Below are 16,896 nucleotides of genomic sequence, written 5' to 3' on the forward strand. Positions count from 1 at the left end.
TGGTGGAACACTTCTTGCACAGGACTTTAGGCGGTAGCTGCTTCTGTTGGGGCTACGTGTTTAGGCTCCGAGTTACTTCCTCTCTTATTGAAGCAAGAGAGATTTGCATTGGCTTCACAGCAGCCTCTTTTATGACTGTCCCCTTCTATCAGCCAGGGGCAGCTCACTGCCTGTCAGGGGCAGATTAGAAATGGCATCCACCTGCTCACTCAGAGGGCCTGTGACTGACTGCCGAGAGAGATAGACACATTTGGTAGTGCTCCCGAAGACAGATTAGCATTTAAAGTGAAGATGTGGCCGGGAGGGGGAAGACACACACACCCCACGGAAATGGCACCTTGATGCTACACACACCAGCCCCTTGTGTATCTTTGGAGATGAATCTGTTTATTGTAGCAGCCCCCAAACAGGCTTATGCTGCTGTGAATTGCAATCTGTTCTACTTAATGCGCCATTTACTGAATTACCATCTAAGTTTTTATTCTAACCCTCTCTTATGGAATAAACAAAACCTATCAAAGTTTTTTTTTTTTCCAGCTCCCTCAAGTTGTATGTGGAATTTGCTGATTTGGCTATAGTTTTTTTGTTGGAGGGGTTCCCCTTTCTAAGTTTCTTTTTTAGACAAAAGATAGTCTGAGAATCTAGGCCTTCTTATATTGAATGCTACTGGTTTGCATTAGTTTCCAGATAAGGCATAAAGGGGGAAAAAAACCCCACATAGTTGTTTGCTAATCGTGAAAAAGGACCATAAAACAAAGACTTTTTCCTCCTGTAACCGAAAGTGAGTATAGTCTGTGCATTTCTGTCCTGTGTATCACTTACTCCACCCTGAGCTTTGTGACCTTAGGAGAGATTTGTCTCTCTAAGCTTTAGTTTCCCACTTGAAAAATGGAAATTGTAATAGTCCTTACCTATTGGGGTTTTGGGGAGGAAGCGTGAGTAATCCACGAAAGTTCTTAGCTCAGTACCTGGCACCTTCTTATGGACTCAGGAAATGCTATTGCTATTATTATACTTTTGCTGCCCATCACTTGCCAGAGTGAAAGGACTTCTAGAAAAGGCCTTGGGCTGGGGAAACATTTTCCACTCAAGTCTCTAACTGAAATTCAGTGACAGTCCTCTGACATCTGTCTCAGTTGTTCCATCTGTGAAATCTGAAAATGATATTTGTTGTACATATCCAATTCAGGGTATATACAGCAAGTGAGGTTAATGCAGGGCCCTGCTTTGAAAAGTGAACACCGCCATGTGGATGCTGCCCTGTCATCGCTTCATGAAGAAGGCAGTCACCTTCACTCTCCTCAGAGGTGATAGTTGAATGAATTAATTTGTTGAAGACTTCCTTTAAATCTTAAATGTCCTGTCTTGTTTCAAATACAATTCAACATACATAGAAAGTTTCCACTCTAAAATTTTCTAAAGGGAGACGTATTTATAACACTTAAGGTAACTGGATTCTTGGAATTTCTCTTTAATTCCCTGTTAATCACATTCCCATTTGAAGCACACTTGATTTGCATGCTCAAATTGCTTTTAAATGGCCTGTCTAGTGTAACAGTAGATCCAGGGGCTCTGTCTTTTTTTTTTTTTTTTTTGGTACCAGGGATCGAACTCAGGACCTTGCGAGTACAAGGCAGGTGGCAGAACCGCTGAGCTAAATCCCCCGCTCTTTGTTACCGGGAAGCTTAATTTATTGGCAACAGGATAAGCTTATTGTCAATGTTGACCATCACATCCTATTGAAGGGTGGTGCATGCCTCCGACTGGAGGCATTTCTTGCAGTTGCTGTCATGACCACCATCAGCCACCAGCTTAAATCCAACATATGCCTTTGTACGACAGAAATGCATTACATCTGGTTATGAAGGTATCTCAGCCATAGATTATCAAAACCAAAAGAAACCTGGAGCACCAGATAAGGGAGACAGAGGTGATACACTGGCTCTGTCCCATGCTATAGTAAATGGAGGCGTTTCTTATGGTTTGAGTAAAGAATGCCCTTCAGAAGGCTCATGCATTCAGAAATGGGATTTTGGAAAGAGATTGGGTCATAGGGCACTAACCACATTAATGGATTAATCCAGTGATTATATCTCCCTGTGTCTCTGTCTCTCTGTCTCTCTCCTCCTCTTCCTCCTCCTCTTTCTTCTCCTTCTCCTTCTCCTTCTCCTTCTTGGGTGCTATGGGGTGAACAGGTTTCTTCTACTGCACTTTTCCACTATGATGTTTCTGCCTTGAAGCCAGCCATTTATGGACAGAAACCTGTGAAGCTGTGAGCCAAAAAACTTCCCTACATTGTTCATGCCAGGTGTTTGGTCACAGCAACAGAAAGCTAACAAACACAGCATTGCAAATTAATTTCAGGGCTCTTTCCCATTGATCTCCCTTGTCCTCACAGCCCCTTTACACATGTATCCTGCAGCCACTGCTATGGGTTTGAGTTGGCGCCCAGGATGAACCCTGTTTGCCTTTCTTAGTCTGTTGTAGGCTTTTCATCTCCAAGCAAAGAAGCTAAGCCCAAGAAAAGTTGATTGACTTGTCTAAGGACCCTAGGAAGTTAATGTCAGATCTGGGTTCTGATCCCATTTGCTTAATACACTGTCCTACCTTGGCAGAGAACTGGTTTATAGAATTTATACATCAGAGTTCCAAGAAGCTTCATGATCTAACTTAAGTGCTTCTAGTACTGCCAGAGGGTATCTTTAGAGGGAAAGAAAGCAAGAAGAGGTTGGGAGCCTTCTTTAGAAAAGGTTATCTGTGATCTGTTTAGTGTTCGTGTGCTAAGGAGGTCCGGCTGCAGGTTTGATCTCACTTGGGCCAGCTAACCTAACTCTGTTCTTTTTTTTTCTGAGACAGGGTCTCATTAGTGCATAACTATCAGAGTATTCAGGATCAGACCTCTTCATTCCTTTTTATTTTTTTCTTTTTCTTTTTCTTTTTTGAGACAAGATCTCACTATGTAGCTCAGACTGGCCTTTAACTCTCTATGTAGCCCAAGCTGACCTCAAACTCAAGATCCTCTTGCTTCAGCCTCCCTGTGCTGGAATTACAGGTGTAGGCTACCATTTCCAGCCAAAGACTTCTTCAGTCTCCTAACATTTTACAAGGGAAGGAATAGGGCAAGAAGAAGCCTTGCGATGAATTTCTTTTCAATTCTTACAACTTTTGTTACTTTTAAATTACTTCTCCAGAGCTTGAATCCTGGCCAGATTCGTGAGTCGAGTTGTACCAATAGCTGATTGGGAGTTTCGGGTCCCCTTAGACGTTCTTTCAGATTCTGAATCAACCTCATCACACATATAGATACCAGAGGAACCATATCATATCCTTATCTGAAGATCAGCTTTTGTCTAGTGTCTTAGAAAAACTGAGAAAGGGAGTCAGAAATGTATTAATCCATACATAGTGAGTACATCTCACTTCCTGTTAAAACAGACCAGAAACTGAGAAGATGTACCTAAAAGAACTGTGTCCGAACTTCTCACTTCCTTCTTTCCCATCAGAGTGATACATAATCTTCTTGCTTCTTTTCTTTCCCTTTAAGCAGTGAGTGTACATTTGTGCTCAGCTTTCTTGAATCCATTTGGCAGTAAATATTCCATGCCACAGAGTTGTAACAGGCTAGATAAGGTGCTTTCCTGACAGCAGTCAACTTCGCTGCACACAGTTTCTATGGTGCTTCTAAAACTGTCAGGGCAGAAACTTGGTCCTCAGAAGGCAATCTCTGTTTCATCTTTGTGCGTGTTCACCAAAGCAGTGCTGATGCTTTTCTTGGAGATGAGCCATTGTTGTATCTTAGATCTGCATTTGAAAATTTCACTTTCAAATCAAAAGGCCGTATGTCTAAGTAGAATGTTGAATTGAACAGAGTCCAAGAAGTTCCAAGGGAGGAGTGGAGAAAATGGAATTTGGCATTGTTCTCATAGATCTGGGTCCATCCTTTCTAGAGGACAGCAGAGAAACTGAAAAATGCAGTGTGTCCTGCAAAGTTAAAAGATCAGATTATGGAGAAAAGGGTGAAAAAGAAATAATCACCAGGGACACTTCTGACCTAATGAAAGAAACTTAATTTTGCCCTGCTCCATTCATGAGCCTTTCTGCCACTCTTTGTCAATATCTTCCTTTGTTCTTGGGACAAGACTGCAATCAGTACATGCACACATGGTATAGTGTGGAAAGAGCACAGGCATGGGTTTGAGTCCCAGTGCTGTCACTCCCTAGTCTTGGGAAGTGGCCCTGCCTGAGCTGGTGTCCTCTTCCCCACTGGGTCAGAACTTCTGGTAGACTTGGAGAAGTCCAGTTTATTCAGAAAGCATTGAGTACCACACCTGGCACCTGGCACGAAAACAGCCTTTGGGAACACAAGCTGCTTCTCTTCAGTGAGTGGGTGACAGGATGATGGGAGCAAGGGTTATTATTCATGTAGTAATCAATCAAAACTAACATTATCTTCCAATAGCCAGGCTCTAATAAGCAAAATATACTCCTTATTCCTTCCTAATGTTCTTGTTAGTGGTATGATATTCAACTGTTCTATTTGCACACTAGCCACATTGACTTTTTGGTACCATTATTTCTGATGCTTGGAATGTTCTTAGCCCTGTTAGGCTTGTTCAGATTCCATCTCAAAGGTTCCATTCCTTTGAACTCTCCTGACTCCCACAACAGACCTAGTCCAGCCTTCTGCTAGGCTCCCACAGCACTCAGTGCAGTTGAGAAATCCTGTATAATAGCTAGCTAGTGCTTTTTTTCAGAAATAACTGTTCATATTGGTTAACCTCCTCTGATTATAAGCTCCCTGATTATGTGTGGACTGCTTCATTTGTCTTTACTGTCCCTTCCTATCATATAGTACCTGGCCCAATTAGGTGTTCTGGAAATCTTTACCAGGTGGATAGATGAACGAATCCCCTCCAGGATCCCATGTTTGCAGCTTCTAGAGGTTTCCTTTCTTCCTTTCCCTTCCCTTTTCCCCTCCCCTTCACCATCTAAGTACCCTCTCACATAGGCTGATCCTGTGGCCTCCCTGATCTGCACTCTACCTGCCTGTCATTCTCTCAGTGCTTTAAACTAGTGTGTCCAGAATATGGCTGTTGGCATATTCTTATTCATGACATTTCCCTGCACAGTGCTGACAGTCTGTAGCCCCTCGTCTCTAACATCTCTGGCCAGCATTCAAGACTTCCCATCAGCTAGCCCTCCAAGGCACTCTCCTCACCATTTCCTGGTGTTTCCTCTTCTACCCCAATTACTTAGCACACCCAACTCATTAGTTTTGACCCTATGCCTGCATTTTTAAAATCCCCTTTGGCAAATGCTTTCTTAGTGCCTACTAAGCAAAAGGTACTATGCAAAGTGCTTTCTGAGGTGCAGAGATCAGTAAAACACAACTCTTGGTTTTCAGGAAACCCACACTGGGAAAAGACATACCTCTGACTCACTAGTTACAAGGTAGGCCATGGGAGGTGCCATAACAGAGGTGTAAATCCAGGGTGTTGGATTTTAAAGACCAAAAAATCATATCTACTTGGGGATCTCAGGAAAAGTTCTGTGAATAGCATCACATTTCCGACCTTCAACATATGATGGGGAGTACCAATATTAAAAGGAAAAAAATAAGGCCAGGTAAAGGATACATTTGTACCAGGGTAAGAAGGCACTAGTGAGCAGGAAGTATGAGCTGCATGAAGCATGTTCCCAGAGGGCTTAGACAAAGGGGAGACCATTCCTGCAAAGCATTCATTCTGCTGTCTCTGCCCATCATGGGCTTTGAAACCTTACCCAAAAAGCCCTTCTTCCAGGATACCTTAACATTCACTTAGCCCTAATCAATACCTACTATTTGTAATTATTTTTTAACTTGTGGGTACATTACGTCCATTTACTTCTGGTTATTTCCTAAGTCTCTGTGACTTCCTTAGACCAATAGCTTCTGGGTGACCAAGACCAGGGTTCCCCTTCCCTCCTTTTCCTAACTTTTTTCTCCTGCCTTAGCTCAGTACTTAGGAAGGTGTCCTTGCACTTAGTAGGGCCAGGGGTCTAAATTCTACACTGTTATGCATTTCTACATCAGAAATGAATTAGACAGGAGTCTTGCCCCCGAGGAGTCCATATTATGATAACTACTAATTATGTAATTATGAGCAATTTCACCTCTGTGTGCCTTGTTTTCTAATTTGTACAATGGGATTAATAATCCCTTCCCTGCCCTCTTTAAATTTGCTAGTAAGGACATGTATATGTAGTAACACTTTAAACTCTATAGCACTGTAGAAATATAAGGTTTTAGTGCCAAATGCTTTTTGCATGAGTCAAAGTTAGGAGTAATTTTCCTTCCTGTGCCCCAGATGCTGAGCATGTAGGAGTTCTGGAGCAGGAAGTTACAGTTATAAGTAAATAAATGAGAAACAAAAGAGCCCTTCTCTCTTAAACTGCTTGGACTTCAGGCCAGTGCTTCATGACTACCTCGTGAACATTAGCCTGATTACCAGATTACCAAGAAATTTGCTACTAAATGAAGCCAAGAATTAGTGGTGGTAATTGGTCGGGCAGGGCAGGCCCTGGCAATCTGCAGCCTTCTTTGCCTCTCAGGCCTTTAGGGGCGACATGAAAAGTAGCCTTGTGTTGCTCTAGGCTGGCCCCCTGGGCAAATAAAGAAGTGCATTATCTACATCTGAGTAGTCTCTGAAGGGTCCTTGTTGGAGATTGACGACCACAGTGCTAAGCCCTTCTTGTTTGGGAGAGTGGAAAGCAGTGTCCCAAGGGCTCCATCAGTGACAGGAACCCAACTTGTCAGAAGGAACCGTAGCCATCAAAATACCAGCGGAATTGAGAAATGGGTCATTGTCATCAGAAGCGTGGGCTAGGCACCTGCCATCTTCTTAAGCTGGTGTGTGAGTCATGCACACTGAGGTGTATTCCCACAGTTCTCCCTCCTGAGAGCTCACAGCCCAAAACGGAGATGTCTTTTTTTCTCTCGTTCACCTCCTGGAAGTTCACTGAGCTGAGCTCAAACCAGATTCAGGCCCCACCTTCCTGGAGCTCACAGTCCACCCTTTTGAAATAAAGGCTGTCTGTCTGTCAAAGGAGTGGGAGATGACCAGGTCAGTGTGCTGCGGGTGCAAGGAGAGGTCACATGATGGAGCAGCTTGCCTGAGGTGCACTCAGGAATGCTGGGAAGGAGCAGGGTTGGGCTTAAATAATCAGGAAAGGCTTTGTGGTAGAGGTAGCTTAAAGGGGGAATGGACCTGAGAGACATGCCAGAGTTCATGAGCAGGAAGGTGGCGAGGGTCCAAACATGGAGAAGAGCTCCCAGGCAGAAGTGTTACTGGCCACTAGGTGAGTGTGGGAAAGAAAATATTCTAAACTTGGAGTGATGATTGCCCAACTCTAAATATTCTAAAAGCCATTAATTGGTACAATTTAAGTGGATGAGTTGTGTGATATGTGAATTATATCTCTATGAAGCTGTTTCTTTAAAAAATCCACTAGAGAGGTAGGGCCAAGTCTGACAAGTTTGGGGTTACAAAGGACTGGGAAGAGACTCCCTTCGTCCATTAGAGCTTTGATGAAGAGGAGCATTGGACTTATGAAATACAAGGGAAAAGTTGCAGCACTTTGCACCCAACAAGACGTGAGCAAAGGGATGTGTGTACAGTAGTAGAGTGCCTGTCGGTCCCACCTGGGCACCAAGACAGAGTTATGGAGAAAGGGACCTTTTCTTCCCTGTGTTCCCTTGACTTGGAAGGGAAAGAATTGAGTGTGTCTTGTAGAGAGGTTAGTTAGGGAGCCTCAGATCCTAGTAAAGAATGTGTAGGCCAAAGCAGCTTATTTCCTAGAAGTAGAAGAGTGGCCACTATGGGGGAGGCAATTGGGACCAGAATACAGTTTGGTAGGAGGAATGGGCTGCAGTGCTCTATGGAAGAAGAGGGGGACTACCGTTAACCATTTATTATGTATTTCATAAAGAACTAGATTAGAGGAGTTCAAAGGTTTCTGTTACAAAAAATAAATGTTTAAGGAGATGGAAATGCTAATTGCCCTCATTTGATCAGTTTACTTTGTATACATGTATCAAATTACCACACTGTACTCCATAATATGTACAATTAATATGTGTCAATTGAACATTTTTTTAAATAAAGACTAGAAGTAATCCCTAGTTTAAATTTGTGTTCCTTCAGCTTTTTTTTGTACCGGGGATTGAACTCAGGTCCTTGTGCTTGCACAGCAGGCAGCAAAACTCTGAGCTAAATCCAGGGCCTTTAGCATATTTTTTTAAGTTAAATATGTGGATGAGAGCATTTTGACCCTGACTCATAAGACAGAAACAAATATATATATATAGGCTTTAAACTTAACTCTTAGGCCCTCTTAGTCCATTGAAAATGAGACCAAGAGAGTTCCTTTAGAGCCATGGGAGAGGGAAGCAAGTCAGGATGAGGAGGTTTTATATGTTGTGTGCAGCCAGACCAGAAACCCATTCTTTGCCTCAGTGCTCACTGGCTTATATCCCGGAATGATTGTTTGTTTCTAGGACATAGTCCGTCGGGGAGAGATCATAGACAATGACTTGGAGGATGAGTTCTACCTCCGGCGCCTGGACGCGGGACTCTTTGTTCTCCAGCACATCTGCTATATCATGGCCGAGATCTGCAATGCCAGTGTCCCCCAGGTAGGAGGGGCTTCCCTGATGGACCTGTCCCTCTCTGCATCCTTCCTGGCCACTTGCTTGTGTGGAGACTCTCAAGGAAAGAAACAGGTCACGCTCTTCTGGAATTTCCTCACTCCATGTTGGGCCCACTTTTTTAGGAGTGGGATGAGGTGAATCCTGAAGCTGTATGTATCAAAACAAGTGATCCTTTTCTTTCTTTCTATTCTTTCCCTTCAATAGATTCGCCAGAGAGTTCACCAGATCCTAAACATGCGCGGAAGCTCCACCAAAATCGTCAGGCATATCATCAAGGGTGAGTTAGATGCTGCTTGTGTCTGTGGCTCCAGGAGTTAGAGAGTGCTTACTTCTAAGTCTGTCAGCACTTCTGGTGTCTGGTGTAGTGTATTCTGCACAAAAAGCCTAAGTGTGTCTTTCAGTTCACTATGTGTCCAGGTTGCCTTTGTCAGAATGCTGAAGGCTAACCTAGTTATTCTCTGCCTCTGACCTTCCAGTACTGGAATTTAAATAAGAAGCAGAAAGGCTCAGAATATCTGTTAAAAATGTAAAGGCAAAACAAAAAATCCAGCTTCTAACTGCATATAGTTGAAGGAAAGAAAACAAGGATCTGACAAGAAATAACTGGAATTATGCAAGCCAGAAAGCCATGAACCCGAGGCAGAGTGTTGTAGTGGAAAGAGCAAGCCTGTCCTCCGGTGCTTGCCCTGCATCCTTCAGCTGTGCAAGAACAATCAGGTTCATTGATTTACCTGTGAAAAAGAAGAGATCATACAAAGGTTATGGGAGGCACTGCGTGGCACACAGTGAGGGCTCAGAGTTTCCCTCCTTCCCTGCTCACCCCATGGAGTCTCCCAATTGCTGTTGGATCTTTGGCTGGACCTGCCTCAGCCAGAGTGGCTCAGGGGAGGTCTCTGGTAGGTGAGCAATCCTCAACTATGAGGCAGGGCCTCTCTACTGAGCTCTGGGATGCAGCCCTGCTCTCAGGCCACTTGAGCACTAACTGAGGAGCACAGAATAATACTACACATGGGAGGCAGAAGCCCATATTGGGCATTACAGTCCTGGGTGCATCAAAGGTCAGAGACTCAAGATGGGCCGCGCACCCACAGACAAATCCATTTGCCTCTCTGGCCTTTGTTTTGCCCATTTCTAAGATGAGGGATTGGGCTAGACTCACTCAGGTTCGGTTTTCAGTGGCCCATAGCCCCCCACCCTTGCAGGAGTGAGAAGGTGAAGGTGAACCATACACTTGGCAAAGTGAAGTAAGGACCTGGGGCCAGCTCCAAGTCTGCATCCTGCTTCACTTTTGCTGTGTTGCCTCAGGCAGGAGACCCAGGTGCTCTGGGCTGCACAGAATGGCCCAGAGGGTTGAATGAGGTGATTGAGATGGTGTACGGAAACAGTTGACCCTGAATAAGCTCTCAGTAATGCTAGTTAGTGTGAGTACTAAGAAATATTGTGATAATCACCTTCGTCATCATCATCAGTGAGGCACAGTTTAAGTCCTGTGGGAAGCCATGCACAAGAAGTGCCACTGAGCTGGTCTGCGGGGCTGTGACAGTGACATTCCAGAAAGGAATAGATGGAAATCGGCTGCCCAGGATAGCCCTCCCAGCCAGGGGCCATGGTTCCGTTGTGCCCATTTCATAGATGGAAAATAGGAGGAAGGCAGGATGCAGGGCCAGTCTGCTATTTGGCCCTACATCCTGCCTTCTCCATGGGACCCTGGCTGTTCCCCTTGCAGTCTGTGACAGATCCACATGAATTCTGCTAGCATGTCATTCCTCCACCTCCCTAAGGTATAGCTGCAGTAATTTGCAGCTCCAGCCTTTAAATGGCATTTACTTCCAACGCCCACATGTTCAATTAGAACTTTTTATTACTCGCAGCTCTGCTGTCTTGTATTTAGGCTTCTCCCTGCACCTCCATCCCTGTAATCAAAACTGTGATCTTCCAAGAAGGAGAGAGTCTGTAGCAGGTGCTGACACATAGTAGGGTGGATGTTTTCTTTCTCAAACCCTACCTGGAATATGTGTGGTGTTCAGAACTCCTTGATGTGGGGAGCTGACTCGTAACCTCGGGGACCCAAGCAGATGGGATTTTGTTGACCTGGGTCTGGGAAAGAAAGCACATGGCAGAGCAGGGGATTGGTCTGTTTGGTGCTGCCTCCCTGCTCTTCTCTGCTTGGCTCCACCTTTGCCTCTGTTTGGACTTCATACCTGTCCTCCTCACCCAAGTCCAGCCCTCCAGTTTTCTTCCATCACCCTTTGAAGCTGGTCCTTCTGTGAGTCCCGCCACTTCTGCCCCTAAACTCCATTTGAAGCCTTTCTGCTCTTTTCCATCTGCTGTTCCCATCTTAGCACCCTGTTTATTTCCTGCTGAGCCCTTATCACAATCTGTAATTGTTTTTATTTATGTGTTTGTTTATTCATTTGGTCTGTCTCATACATTAAAATGTAAGCTCCCTGATGTAGGGACATTGTCTTCCTTGATCACATGTCTCCTCAGCTCCTAGAGCAATCAGGCTCATAATGGAACCAATAAATATCTTAAACATTGTTAAATTAAACTCTCCTCTTGTATGAGTTTTAACTTGGCAGATATTTGAGACTTCTCAGGGCTTCCCAGGTCCTGGGCTTCACAGATGTCACTGCCTCCATGGAGTTTACAGTCTTCTGGGGACATGGCTGTATCATTGGCCCACCATAATTCAGGCAGAATGGGATGCATAGTGATTACTTGGCTGGCCTTGCTCAGGGCCAGGGTCAGCATCCTGTGCTAGAGATTCAGGGACAACTAAGTGAGATCCCCATCCTTGCACCATTCACAGTCTAGTAATTTTAACATGCTAAGTGCTGCGTTTTGTGAACCGTGTGCTCAGGGGCATCAGGCAGGCGGCAGTGAAGGTAGAGGAAGAAGCTGCTAGAATGGTATCCCAGAGGAGGGCTGTTTGAGGGAGGAGCACATCAAAGGCAGAAGAGCAGAGCCCCAGAGACAGGACAGGATTCATTGGCCTTGGTTAGGACTCTGCCAGGTGGACCAGGGATGTTGCTGGAGCACTGGGTAGAGTGGGGGTGTTGTCAGGCAGGGCTTGTGAGTTATGTGAGGTCCATAGTGAGTTTAGGGTACAAGTGGTGACCTGCATTCCTTTGTTGGCCAGCAGTCAGTCAGTGGACATCCTCCTAGATCCCAGGAGAGATGCTAGTTTGGGGCACTGCAAGTCATTGGTGTGGAGGCAATATTTAAAGCCAGAACGTTGGACGCCATTGCTCAGGTTGCCGAGGTCCTCAACACGAAAGATAATTCTATACAGATGGAGGCTTAAAATAAAGGGTTCTCGCCTCCTCCTCTTATTGACACAGCTCTCCCCTGACTCACCAGAGGAAGCTAGAGCCTGTGCAGAGTAGCTGCCTCTGAGAACAGCCCCTAAACACAGTGCACTAAGGACCCTCAGAGACAGATCGATCCCTTGCCTTCGGGGGAACAGTGTCAAGGTCAGAGGGGCCAGGCTGGGGCTGGGGCTGGGGCTGGAGCTGGGCTCTGCAGGTCCTCTTAGAAGCCCATCTGCTGCTTCCCCTCCCCCACCCTTCCATCAAAAAGCCTGAAAAACAAAGCCTCATAAAGCATCCAGCTCATCAGCCTGTCCTCTTTGATTTTAATCCTGTTTTTCAGTTTAGGTTGCTTCCCTTTTTTTATTTTTTTTAACATACTAATTAGATGCAGCTTTTTTCTTTGATTTTATGGCCTACATATTTCCTACGTTTTGCAGCAAAATGACAGCTGATGTATCCCTCGAGGTCTCAGGAAAACGCTGATGAGGCAAGCCCAGCAGGGGACTTTTCCCAGGGTTCTCAGTCCCCTTTCTGCTGGTTTTCCTCCCTCCTTTACTGTTGGGGGTGCCAAGAGAGCAGGAAATAATTGATGGCTCATAAAGTCCCCCTTTCTGCAGACTGCTTATTTGGCACTCCCAGGGTCCAGCCTTCCCCAGAACAGGCAGCAGTTCTGGGCCTGCAGACTGGGGTCCCTCATCAGAACCAGGGTCCATGGACTGAGAAACCCACACAGAGAAGAACAGTTCAGACCAGGGGCTTCTCAAAGACAGCACTGGTCCTCCTGATTATCTCATTGGTGCCTGGCACAGAGCAGCACTCAGTCACTGCTGAGCAGGGAGCATGCTGAGGTGGGGGCTCAGGCTTCTTTGTGTAGTCCCGAAATCCAGGACCCTGCCGGTAGAGTGGTCCCTCATTGAGCACCTGCTGGATGCCGGGCTTTTCATGTCCAGAATCTCTGATCCTCCAACAACTCTAGTAAGCAGGATGATCTCCACTTTGCAGATAAGAAATGGAGACTCCCTGAGGTGAAGTGGCATCACCCACATCACCAGTGGTGTTGGAAACCAGGTCCAAACGCAGACAGAACTATACACAGTGGAACTTCCTGTCTGGTAGAAAGGAAAGCTCCAGCTGTGCCGATCGGCTCATGCAGATCTATAGGCTTGAAAGAAGGAAAAGAAAACGCAAGGCATCCGCCTTGGTAGGACACACACTAGCAAGCCTCACAGGGCCCTAGGTGAGCTCCTGAGATGAGTGGGACACACTTAGGGACTCTGTCCCCAAGGAGCTTATCTCCTCATGTGAATTGAGCTAAGAGGAACTGGAACCTCAGGGAGGCTAGACAGAAAAGGGGGCTGTCTTTTTCATTTTTAAAGTTGTGACACATTACATGAAATTCACCATTTTAACCATTATAACCATTACCACTGTCTACTCATAGAACCTTTTTTCATCTTGTAAAACTGAAACTCTAGACCCATTAGCACTAACTCCATTTCCCACTCCCTGCATTTCCTGGCAGCCTCCATTCTACTTGGTGTCTCTCTGATTTTGATGACCCTAAGGAAGGTGGCTTCATGAGCCCCGTGAACGATGCCATAGGCAAATGTGAACATGCATAAGTGAGTGCCACCTCCTTGGATATGGCATAGGAACTGTGACCTGGGAGTACTTCTTAGTGGAAACATTGCTGCCCAAGGTTACAGTGGAAACCCCTAGCCAGTCTCCTAAATGTGTACTCCACTGGTGACAGTTATCAGAAGACCACACAGGTGCTGGGGACAGTCCAGGGGTTTGCACAAGAAAGCGTGGAGGGTCACTGACTCAAAACCCTTTCAGTGAAAGGTGAAAAGAATGAGCCATGACTTCCCAGTGCTTTCAGAAATTGGCCCGTGGCTCTTTGATGTCCTTGTGTTCTTTGTGGCTTAACATCTCCTTTTGGAAACTCATAAACATGTATTTCCATATTGCTGTGGGGCTCTTGGTAACCCCAGCCTTGCCTCTGATTTTAAAGCTGCAGAAGCTGAGAGAATTGATCTTTTATTGACATGACGGGCTATGTGTGCTTTGTGCCCAAATATTGGCCACAGCCCTTTGAAGGCAGGAAAGAACCACTGTCCCCGAGCCCTGCACCCCATTTACTCGAGAGTTCTCAGGAAATGCTGCTTAAATAGTGAGGTGCCGTGTGGAGGAGGGAGGGAAGGGATACCTTATGAGAACCAACTACCCCTGATGAACTATGGAGTCTGCCGTGAGTTGGCCTGGATTCCAGTCTACACCCTGGCGCTTCCTAGCTGTGTGACCTTAGGGCAGTGATGGGAAACCTTTTAGAACTTTCAATGATACAAACAGGCCTCTGTGACACATGTACCATAGGTTTGCCACCACTGCCCTAGGGCAGCCACCTGCCCTCACTAAGCTGTGGCATGTTCATCTGTAAATGGCATTTGCCTCAAAAGGCCGTGGTGAGAACAACTGAGCTACTGTGTGTAGGGTGCTTACCCGTTGGCCGGCTCTGCCAAGTGCCAGATAGGGATAGCTGTCTTTGTCTTTGAAGTGAGTCCTAATTCACTAGTAGAACAGGGATCCACCAACCAGCAGTAATTTCTGCATCTCTGTGTACCTTTGGGCAAGTTAGTAGATACTGTGTTTGAGTCTTGATTTTCTTCTCTGTAAAGAAGCAGGGCTAAAATAAATACTGTCCTGCTCAGGAAGGCTCTGAGGCTGGAGATACATTGGGTGCCTGGGACCAAGTACATGCTCAGTGAATGGAGTGTCCTTCCTTCCTTGCCTGGGCACTGACTGCAGCTTGGCACCCAGGCCACACTTCTGGAGGCCTTGAGGGTGGGTGGGCATCCATGGGCGCTGTGGAGACGTGACCCTGTTCGCACCAAGAGCAAAGGTTCCTTCTCCTTTAAGTGGATTTCATTTGAAGGAGAGCCTAGATGGAATTATACCCCTCAGCCTGGCCAAGTGTTCTCCTCCTGGAGAAGTGTAACCTTTAAACCTTCCAGGTTCATTGTTGTCATTAGGGGCCTGACAGACCTTCCTTTCCCGTCTCTGTTTTCTGTTCTTTTGTATGTCTTCTGGGTTTTTAGTTTGAACAGAGTGGCATTGCTTTTCCTCCCCTCACTCTTCCTCCTGCCCTTTGTAAGGGGGAGCCTCTCAGGCCTCAGGTTCAGGGGTCTGACCCAGCCCATGACCATTGGGCCAGGTCCCTGCCCTGGAAGACAGTTCTCTTGTCACCAGCCTGTGTCCCCTCCCTTTCCCTCTTAACATAAACAGAACAGCTTGTATTCCATGTCTGAATGGTAAACCTCCTGTCTAAAGTTTGCTTTAATATTTATGCGTTCAGCACTGCTGCCTGTTTTTGAGCTCCATCAAAGCCTTTATTATAAAAGCATTTGATAATGCTGGGGAAGTAGAGAAGGGAGTTGATGTGTGTGCCATCTTCCTCACTCCAGCCCGCCTCATCCTTGGCCCCCTCTGCTCTGCCCTCATCCCTCTCTCCCTCTCTCCCCCACCCTGTGGTGTCTCTCCTTCTCCTCTTACACACACACACACACACACACACACACACACACAAGGAGTAAAGAGAACTCTTCCCCAAGACCTCTGGGAGGAATCTGTTCAATATTTATAAACTGCTGCAGAAGCTGTAATAACCAGAGGTAACTGGTACCACCAGAATGTGCTCCAAACAGAGCTCTCCTCTAGAAACAAAGACTGAGCCCAGAGAAGGGGTAGATGGAGGGCGAGGGGTGGACTGCACAGCTGGTGCAGGTTGTGGGGCCAGTGAAGGAGCACTAGGTCGGGTCACAAACCTGCTTTTGGGCCTTGCTCTGTGACTGGCTGAACACTGACCTCCTTAGGGTTGCAGTCTTTTTTTTTTTTTATGGTACTAGGGATTGAACACAGGGCCTTCCCATTGAGTTACATCCCCAGTCCTTTTTGTTTGTTTGTTTTGTTTTGTTTTTTTACATAAGGTCTCGCTAAGTTGTCTAGGCTGGGCTCAAACTTGGAATCCTGCTGCCTCAGCCTCCCAGAGTGCATCACCACAGCCAGCTCGGCAGTCCATTTTCTGAGAGCCCTGCCAGCTCTGATACTCAGTGACTTGTCTAAGAGTGTGGCCCCGGCCAATCCACCACACATCTGCCCCAGCCACTACATCCCCTTTACCACCAAACAGTTCCTCTAGGGTCCGACCTAGATGAGGATGTTGCAGTCCAGTGCTCACAGGCTGGGCTGCTTTGGGGTGCTCCAGAGCAGGAGTTTGCCCGGGCTGGGAAGCAGGCAAGATGGGGGATTGCTCAGGTAAGAGGATGCCACTGCAGGGACCAGGCCTACCCCGGTGGCTTTTGGGTTCCCTTTTTCACTGCTCACACAGGTTCTGGATTTGAATTCCAGCTCTTCTTCTAGCCTAGACATGGGCAAGTCACCTCAGTCTCTGGCAGCTCAGCTTCCTCTACTGTGAGCAGGGATGGTGTTCTCTGCCTCTCCTGTTGCTGCAGAAATTTAAGTGGGGAGCATCTGTAGTGCCCGGCACACAGGCAGCTCCTCCTGTTCCACACATCCTGTGTGATAGCCCTCATCCATGTCTGCTCCCTGCCTGTGCGGAGGGAGTGTGACACCCTGCTCAGAGAACAGGCTGTCCTGCCTCCCGAGGCCTGCCTGACCCTGGAGATGCCCAGAAGTTGGTGCCGTGAACAGGGAGACACATGTTCTTCCCAGGCCTTGGCAGAGATGGTTCAGCAAGGAGATTGATACAGACTGGTTTCCTCTGCTTTGTGCATCTCAAGTTTAGGTCCCTCTGGGGAAGCGGGCTTTACTATTAGAAAATCACTGCCCCAAAGGATCTGACTCTTTCTCCACATCCCCCCCTCCTGAGTCTGA

At 46.4% G+C, this 16,896-nt stretch overlaps 1 protein-coding gene across 1 annotated transcript in view; it reads left to right on the plus strand.

Annotated features, from left to right (window-relative positions):
• The window catches only part of Ctnnbl1 (catenin beta like 1), a 177,611-nt gene that overhangs the window by 157,856 nt on the left and 2,859 nt on the right, over window positions 1–16,896 (plus strand). The window contains exons 14-15 of the mRNA XM_004867794.4: window positions 8,537–8,674; window positions 8,894–8,966. Of these exons, the coding sequence (XP_004867851.2) occupies window positions 8,537–8,674; window positions 8,894–8,966 (211 nt within the window). The remainder of the gene's footprint in view (window positions 1–8,536; window positions 8,675–8,893; window positions 8,967–16,896) is intronic.

The sequence above is a fragment of the Heterocephalus glaber genome, unplaced genomic scaffold (genome assembly GCF_053883595.1).
Source record: "Heterocephalus glaber isolate CG9 unplaced genomic scaffold, H.glaber_assembly_v1.0 deba00001532, whole genome shotgun sequence".
In the NCBI taxonomy this organism is placed as follows: domain Eukaryota; kingdom Metazoa; phylum Chordata; class Mammalia; order Rodentia; family Bathyergidae; genus Heterocephalus; species Heterocephalus glaber.